Source organism: Corvus hawaiiensis, chromosome 13 (genome assembly GCF_020740725.1).
Source record: "Corvus hawaiiensis isolate bCorHaw1 chromosome 13, bCorHaw1.pri.cur, whole genome shotgun sequence".
Taxonomy (NCBI): Eukaryota; Metazoa; Chordata; class Aves; order Passeriformes; family Corvidae; genus Corvus; species Corvus hawaiiensis.
The window spans coordinates 2,345,498-2,354,195 of NC_063225.1; the positions used below are offsets into that span (position 1 = coordinate 2,345,498).

An 8,698-nucleotide genomic window follows, 5' to 3' on the forward strand; every position below is an offset into this window, starting at 1 on the left:
GCGTCCCCCGGCAACTCCGCGCGTCCCGCGGGGTCCGCCCGCCATCCCGCGGCAGCGCCGCCGCCGCGTACCGAGGAGCGCCGCAGGCCGGGCGGCTGCCGGAACGGCTGCGCCGGCAGGTAGAGCCCGGGCAAGGGGAGAACGGGGCACCGGCGCCTCCGCCCGTCCCCCATGAGCCGGGCGGACCGCGGCGGGGAGCACCGGGCGGGCGCTCATGGCGCGCTCCCGACACGGCGGCGGCGGCGGCGCTATGCTGGCGCGGTGCCTCCGGTGGCTCCGGCACCGCTACGGGCGCTGTAAGAAGCGGTGGGGGAATTGAGGGGAAGCACATACTGCCCTCGGGGGCTTTGGGGAGGATACACGCTGCTCAGCCGCACCACCGGCCCGCTCTGCGCCCCTCGGGGGTCGCCTGGCCGCGACGCGGCGGCTGCGGTTTGAGGCGATGGCGAGCTCCGCCTGACAGACAGGGCGGGACCCTCAGTCCCGGTGCGGGGCACTCAGGAGGAGCTGGGCGAGGCCATTCTCACCGAGGGGGGAATGGGGTTGCGGCGCGCGCGGAGAGGCCGCGGACGGGCCGGTTTCCCCCCCTGTACCCGCGCCCGTGGGCCGTGCCGGGTTTTGGCGGGGTTTTTGGCGGGCGGTTGGCCGTCCCTCACAGCGACTCTCCCGCTCTCTCAGCCATGCCCGCCTCCGAGGCCGTGCCGCAGCCTTCCCCCAGCAAGAGGCAGAAGGGGTCGGGGCCCGGAGAGGTCTCCACGCGGCTCCGCTTCACCAAGCTGTCCGAGAACGCCTTCCCCCCTTCCAGGGGCTCCGCACGGGCTGCGGGCTACGATCTGTACAGGTGAGGGAGGGTGAGGCTACGGCACCCGGGGCGGGAGCCCGCGTAGATGTCGCCCCGCTCGGTGAGCCCTGGGCAGGGGCTCCGGCGGCTGAGAGCGCTCTCGTGGCCTCTTGCCGAGCCGACCCTCCGGCCAGGCTCGCTGGCCATGCAGGAGAGGAGGCCAGAGCTGACCAAGTCGTAGCTCCCTTGCTCCTCCATCCCTGACCACTTTCGAGTATCCGTGATCCAGCTATGCTACAGCATTGATTTCATCAGGCAGAGATGCAGTCGTTGGCTAAAAGTCAGGCTTGACACAGCATGCGGAATTGCTGGTGGTGCCCACAACGGCCGGGCGCGTTCCTTTTGAAATGAAAAAATGGTAGCACACATCGGCCCTCCTTGCCAGCACTTGTGCTTTTCTGCTTTCCTCTTGGGTCCGGGGTGCTGCCTGCCAAAGGGCGTTGTAGCAGTTTGATAGCGGTCCTGGCTGGAAACCGTCTGCGTTGGTGTACGGACTTGGGTTTTGGTTTGTTTGAATTTATAATGATCTTTGTTCAATGGTTTTCACTATATATTCAGGAATACCTGTAGCTAGACTTGTGGTTGTTTGCGTAGTGCTTCTGTGATCAAGTCACTAGTTACGTGTGAACTTTGCTGCCACCACTTTTAACTTACCTTTTTAAGTATTACTTGGAATAATCACAGCCTTTTTCTTCCTTCGCCTTGCTGACCTTTCCTGAAGATTTATTTCACCACACTTAACCCTTTTTTCTTTTTATCCCTTTTGTCTCACCAGGTTTGTTTTTGTTCTTGTTCCAATGGTGCACTGTAGACCTGGAAAAAGTCTGTTTTGTAGAAAACCTTTCAGTGCTTCCAGTGTTTAAAAAAACCAGTTCTTTGTCAAGGTCCAGATATGACAAGTATTGTCACCACTGCCTTTCATTAAGCCTTCAGTTGGGTAACTTCAGCAAGTTCTTAAAATCTCTGTAGTTCAGAGTTCCCAGGTGAATTATGTGAATTATGAACTGTCAGACAGCTCAGAAAAAAACATTGTTGCCTAAAAGTTAACTTAATAGATTATTAATTTTGATTACAACTAGTTCATCTGCTGTAGAAAGCTTAATCAGAGCGTATTATCTGTAAAGTTTCTGCTTTTGCACAAAAAAATGCACAACCACGTTCACCTAATGGTTTCTTTAAACTTGTATCTTTTGTCGATCTTACCAATTAAAAAAACATTTAAAACTGGCCATTGCAGGAGTATGCTGTTCAAATGACACTTCTGGAATCTTAAACTAGCATCATCAGAATGGCAACATCTTGTGGTTTAGGATGTGCATTAAATTTTGCAAATCTGTAAGTATTTGTTGTCTAAATTTCATGATATAAATTCCCAGGCAGATTAATTCTGGGTAATTTTGTACCTTAAGTTACAGTAAAGAAACTTTAAGAGGTATTCTATATAAACTAGTGTTTCTTTCTTTAATGTAGTGCCTACGACTGTGTGATACCACCCATGGAAAAGGCTGTGGTGAAAACAGACATTCAAATAGCACTTCCTTCTGGATGCTATGGCCGAGTAGGTGAGTACACAAGCTGTGAAAAGGCTGCAGAGTCATTGTAGAACGAGTTTGACGCCATCTTCCCATTTAGATTCTGCCTAAAGCTTTCAGAATTAGTCTACACAAAAAAGGGATGCCACGTGGCTGTGTGATTTACTAAATCTTGTAGCAGAGATTTTCCTGTTACCTGTTGTCAAATGCATTTGAGGTTTGGTGTATGTCAAGTGACAAAAGGATGATCAGCAAAAAGGCTTGTACTCTACATACAACTTCATAGGCTCTGCAGTAGTTCATTGTTTCTCTGCAGTTTCAAATTCAAATCAGAAAGACCAATAGGTAGTGGACATACAGAAAATGCATCCCTGTATGTTTAAAAATTAACCCCAGAGTAACAGTGTAGTAGAATTTGATTACATTTGGTGACAGAATACTTGAGAGAACCTGTACAAGATGTTCCGTTCATTTTGTGCGTTCTTTATCTGAATTATGTATAAATATGTAAAGTGAAGAAGCAATAGCCACTCCAGGGGGAGAACATGATCAGAGTTTGCCAGGTCCTTTTATGTAAAAGGAGAACACACGTGCTTTTCTCTTATCCCAAAGAAAATTTTGAAGATCGTATCATTTTTAGCTCCTCATCACAGTAGACTAAGGTAAATAAAACCCCAAATCCCCACACGTAATTTATCTGTGTATAATACTGCTTAGGAAGTTGCTTGCCAAATATTGTTTTCCATTGTAACTTAAATGGATTGACCTAATATTCTTCTAAGATGATGTCAAACCAGTGGTAGTCACCAAAAATAAACTAATATTAGACAGTCCTTGTCTGCTCCAGTTGCCTTCCATGGAGAAACCTGCTCTGCAATTGCAGGTCAAATAAAGATATATTTCTACCACTTAAAGATTGCAATTTTATTGTAGCCTGTTACTCTTTTTAATATATACGTAAACTCTTACAGTAATTCCTGTAATACGTTAATTTTTAAAAGACTGTGGAAACAAGACTGTGCAAACACACTGTATAACCTATAAATACTGTCTTTTTAAAGAAATAAATTGTAATACTTACAAAAAAAATTCTTTTCTAGCACCACGTTCTGGTTTAGCTGCAAAGCACTTCATAGATGTTGGAGGTAAACTTTTTGTTCTTTTTAGTAATCCTTGGTAAATACTGATCACGGAAGTGCCTTAGTTTCACAGTGTAATGTGTAAATAAATGATGGCTTCATGGGTAATCTGGCAAAAGGAGATACCTGGATAACACCTGAGAGAGACAGTGCATCATGATTATGTTAAAACTGGCTTAATTATAAAAAATAGTACTGATTTTTTAAAGTAATAACTGTAGTACTTTTGTAGGCAGTGCCTGCCATAGAAGTTATTTTTTGGTTTAGGCATTAAAGATGACTTACTATATTCTGCTTTATCCATTTTTTTAACCAGCAAGTTAACTTGAGAAATGCATGTTTTTCTAAATTTTCAAAACTCAGGGGATACTCCCAGTGTTACTAGCACCTTAATTAGGGAGCTGTTCAGAAATGCCTTTGGATTTATCCAAAACATTACATAAGAGAGTTGTGTAAATACCTTTTCCGCACTAGAACCAGAGCAAAGATTGCATGGTAACTATGGATCATATGCACTACAATTTTTTCACAAAGCTGAAGATACTAATTTAAAATCCAGGTTTTTATTCTTAAATGTGCATTTTTGTGGCTCAACATTAAAACTTGAAGATGCAGTCATACTACAGTTTCCTCTGGTACTCGTAATCTCTAAAGGTAGTACTTTGTATGAGTCTGGGAATGTCTTGGAATGGCATTTAATTTTAGTATTTAAATTATTTCTGCAAGTAGACTTCAAAATACATACTTGGGACCACAGGGAGGCCCAAACTCCTGTTTTCTACTGGAAGTATGTTTCCTGGCAAAGAAGCAGAATATAATTATTTTAATGTGCACTGGTAGATAATCTTCTGAACTGTGTAGCTAATACAGTCATGCAAAATACAAGAGTGAGCTAGTTTTGTAGTCTTGAATATAGCTGTATGACAATAATATCCTTACAGCTCTGATTCTGTTACCTTGCCAGAGGTACAGGATTTGGATCTGTGCAAATCCATAGCTCTCAAATGAAATGTTAGGAGTTGAAAACAGATTTCTGCTTACCACTGAAAGAGCTGAAGTTAGCAGAACAAATGGAGTCTGAATTTGATCCAGCTGTCTTGATTTCAGATAGGGTATTACTACTAAAATTAGTAGTACAGTGGTAAAGCATTTCTTGACATGTGGTGGTGTTTTTCAATTCCTTTTGCAAGACTGATTAGCATTTTTAGATGTCTTGATTTACCAAAATATGAATATTGATCTAATATCGATATCCAACTGAGACGGACAAAAGCTCTCTAACAGTTTAGAGTTAGAAAGTGCATGTTTTATTTGGTGCCAGGCACTGTGTGGGATGGCTCCCTAAGACGCAGGGCCCCAATCCAAGCAAGCATGATACTTTTTATTTCCAAATATTATGAATATCCAAAATACAAATGTATATTCATAACATTAACACCTCCCATTCTCCGCTTCGTATGAAGCTTACATGAAATGAGCTTAAATGTCATTAAGCATGCATAGTGTGTGTCCTGAATGGAGCTGGTGGTCTTGAATTGGGTCAGTGGTCCCAAAAAAGATGAAGTAACTCATCTTCCTCATTTTGACCTTTTTGCCTTTCTGAACTTTAACAATCCTAATTACTTTAGTGACCTCTAAGTTTCTTCTTGCATGACTTTTGAACGGGTTCCCACCAAGGGAGGAAATTGGTAATTGTCCTTGTTCCCTACACCAACTTATCAAAGTTTCTATTCCTCGTTCTAAGCACAGCTAAGCAAACATACAAATGACAGATCATCAATTATTTGGTAATCAGTTACTAACATCTTAGAACCCATTTCAGGTCCAGCTCTCTTAACTATTTTAATTAAGTCTAGCTGGGCCCAAATTCCTTCCTATTCTAACTCATTTCAACACAGCTAGCCTATAACTAAAATCTTTATGTTTCTTCTAAATCTATGTTTCAGTCTCAGTATTTGCATACGTATTGTCTAACTGTGCATCAGTAGTATAAAGGATGTCAGTATGAGATACTGTAATCATTTATTAATCTAAACCTTATCTAATCTAGTTCTCATATACTGACACTAACTGGATATCTCTCTCAATTCTTTCTCATGACAGCTGGTGTTATTGATGAGGATTACAGGGGAAATGTTGGTGTGGTACTGTTCAACTTCGGCAAGGAAACTTTTGAAGGTAACTGTTAAGCCTGGCAGAGCCTATTTTCAGCCATCTGACTGGGAATGATAAACTAATTTTTTCTTTAAAAGTTTTTGCAGAGGTAGAATTAGCTGGGAACATTTTTCTTCTCTCAGTTAACAAAAACATAGATACTTAGTAATGTCCTGTCAAGGGAACATGAAAAGATTCTACTCATAGCAAATTAAGCAGCATGCAATAAAAACACCCCCAAAACCACCATGCCACCACAAAAACAAACCAAACCAACCCTTCTTAGCTAAGCTTTAGATTCACAAGCTGTATTGAAGTGCAACTTTGTATTAAGTTTCTACCTTTCTCTGAAAAAAAAAAAAATCAGCTGAGTAGTATTTGAGATAAAAACTTCTCCAGAGTCCTGCAAAACTGGAGTAATAAAGACAGGATTTTCCCTTTATTATGCTGTCTTTTTGCAAAAAGTCAGTTTTAAGCTTCAGTGCCCAGTTAAAATATTGCCAGTGTTTTTGTGGCCTCTTCTGCATCTTCACAGCACAAGCTTCTTTTGGAAGTTCTGTGAGCCATATTGGTTAGTAGTGAGAAACACTGTTTTCCTTTTATCAGTTTGCCTTTTTCTCCCCAAATTCCTGCGTCTAGTTCAGAAAACAGCTACATTATCCATGCAGCTGTCTCTCCATCTCTGCAGTACTTAAGCATAATGAATTAAGATGCCAGAGTACAGCAGCAGGAATGAATGGAAAGGCCTTGAGCTGGTACAGCTGCTGACACTTCACCTTAAAAGGACCCAACCGAAGTTTATCTTAACCTGTATTTTTCTGGGACTGTTAACATCTGTTTAACTAAGTCTCAAATAAGTATCCTGATATTTTTGACAGGAGATTGTCTAAAGTCTGTATTAATTATTCACTTTTTTGAAGGAACTAATATTTTAACTTCTCTGCAGTTAAAAAAGGGGATAGAATTGCCCAGCTCATCTGTGAACGCATTTATTATCCTGAGCTAGAAGAAGTTGAAGTAAGTTGCCAAATAAAATATTTCTGCATTTTTCAATGACTAATAGTTTAAGATACTTGTATATAGGATGAAATTTATTATACAGATAAAGACTTTGCTGAAATTACTTTCAGTGGAAAAACTGCATAGCAGCAGTGCTACCAGAATGAAAGTCTTGATTCTTTGTATGCACTTGGGTGGATTTTTTTTTTTGCAAGTTTTCAGAGTTTTTGAGAAACAGTTCAGTGTGTACTAGAAGTGTTTGCCTCACAAGCATTTGTTTAAGCTTGTACAAAAGAGAGTCTAAAGCGTCTCATGTACATTTTTTGGTTTCTTAATTATAGCTCTTGTTACAAGTAAATGATAGACAATATCTGTTGTATAGAAACAAAAGGCAAGTTAAGGCACTAAACCAGCTTATCATAATTGATATCTTTCAGGCTCTGGATGATACAGAACGTGGTGAAGGTGGCTTTGGTTCTACTGGAAAAAACTGAAAATTACTTGAATCTGCTTTCTATGTATATTTTTGTTGTTGTTACACTATTTCTAAATTTTCATCTGAATTAGAAGTAGGATTTTTGGAGTTCATAAAAATATTTCAAGTTGTATTGAGACTTCTCTGTATCTATCCTCCAGTGAATTTGTCTGCATAATGAGGAAATGTGCATGACTGGCTTGACTTACTAGTTGATGTATTATTTTGTCTTTCAAGATGTTTGATCCTCAGCAGTAAGAATGCATTGTTTATATGGCAATTATACTGTAATAAATTAAAACATAATTTTATTATTTTTTGATTTTATTCACCTAAATTAAAATGGCCAATTGTTCCCTTGCCAGTTTGTGTTAGACTTCTGAAACCTATCTTCCACATGGCTCAGGATTTCATACCGAGAGCCTATTTCATACAGCATCAGTGACAGTATCTATAGGAGTTCACACTCTGATCCCTAAATCAGAATAAGACAAAGATATTTAATATTTCGTCTTCTACAATCTATCCAAATACTTGTCTTTCTGTTCAAAGCTAGTTCTGACTTTGATCCTTAGCTGATCTTCAAGTGGCCAATTTTTGAGTTCTCTTATTTTAAAAGAAAAAGCAATACAGTGTTTGAGCTGAGTAACACAACTCATCTGGAAATAACTTCTATATCATAAATAAGAGCTATGAAATAAGCAGTTGAAGTATTTGTTACAAATTAGTATGTTACTGTATGGAAGAAAGATTCTGAATTATTGAAGCAGTGCACAATTTGGTTTTTTAAGTTCACTTTTGTCTAGTTAACAGAGAATTCTTCTGGAATCTGTCCTAAACCTGATTCAGTGTGTGGAATTTCTTAAATGACTCTCTAACTTTTAGGTGAAAGAACATGCACAGAAAAGAAGAAACAAAAAAGCAAAGAAAAGTGACTGTTTTTCCACTTTACATAAAAGAATTAGAAAAGGCTCTGAAGCACTCAAACACTTTTTTTCCTGCAGTTGTCTGTACTTTAAGATTTTCTTATCTGGAAGATCACAGGTAGGAAATACTGTGCTTTTAGTTTTAACAGTGGAAATGTGGGCCCATTGTAGACTGGTGTTCATACCACTTTTCTGCTTGGTAGTTTCAGATCAGGATAATCCTGTAGGTGTTGGTTTCATGTCCTTGTCTAGGACTATTTCTAGTGAAATAGGCCCAAAATACTATATATTTTATCAGTTTTATCCCACCCTCCCCCTCAAGGAGCTGAAAACTAGAGTAGCGTGACAGCATTCAGATCCCTTGTGCCATGGGATAAGCATTACATTGGCTTGGCAGTGCTGAAACAAGAAGTACATTCATCTTTATCTAGGGTAGAAGGCTTTTCCTCTGTGTGCATGATATGCTAATCAGTCTTTTTGCTGTTGTTGTTCTTACCCCTCATCACAGCACTGTACTTGCATCTGTACACCCAGACAGACCATAATGAGCAGGCTCACGATGCAAAAGGCCATTGTAAGCAAGGAGCACATCATACCAATGCAGTCTAAATGAACTGGAAAAGCTGAGCTTG

The 8,698-nt window shown here is 40.8% G+C and overlaps 1 protein-coding gene across 2 annotated transcripts; it reads left to right on the forward strand.

Moving 5' to 3' along the window:
- The first annotated feature begins 13 nt into the window (after positions 1-13).
- On the forward strand, positions 14-7,451 carry DUT (deoxyuridine triphosphatase). Of its 2 annotated transcripts, none has more exons than XM_048317275.1 (7): positions 14-119; positions 679-841; positions 2,312-2,403; positions 3,474-3,518; positions 5,616-5,690; positions 6,613-6,683; positions 7,103-7,451. In XM_048317275.1, exons 2-7 carry the CDS (start codon positions 681-683, stop codon positions 7,157-7,159), a joined length of 501 nt encoding a protein of 166 aa, XP_048173232.1. In that variant the 5' UTR covers positions 14-119; positions 679-680; the 3' UTR covers positions 7,160-7,451. The 2 variants fall into 2 exon arrangements, with proteins under 2 accessions (XP_048173232.1, XP_048173231.1); XM_048317274.1 differs by lacking the exon at positions 14-119 and adding an exon at positions 192-296.
- Positions 7,452-8,698: the final 1,247 nt, after the last annotated feature.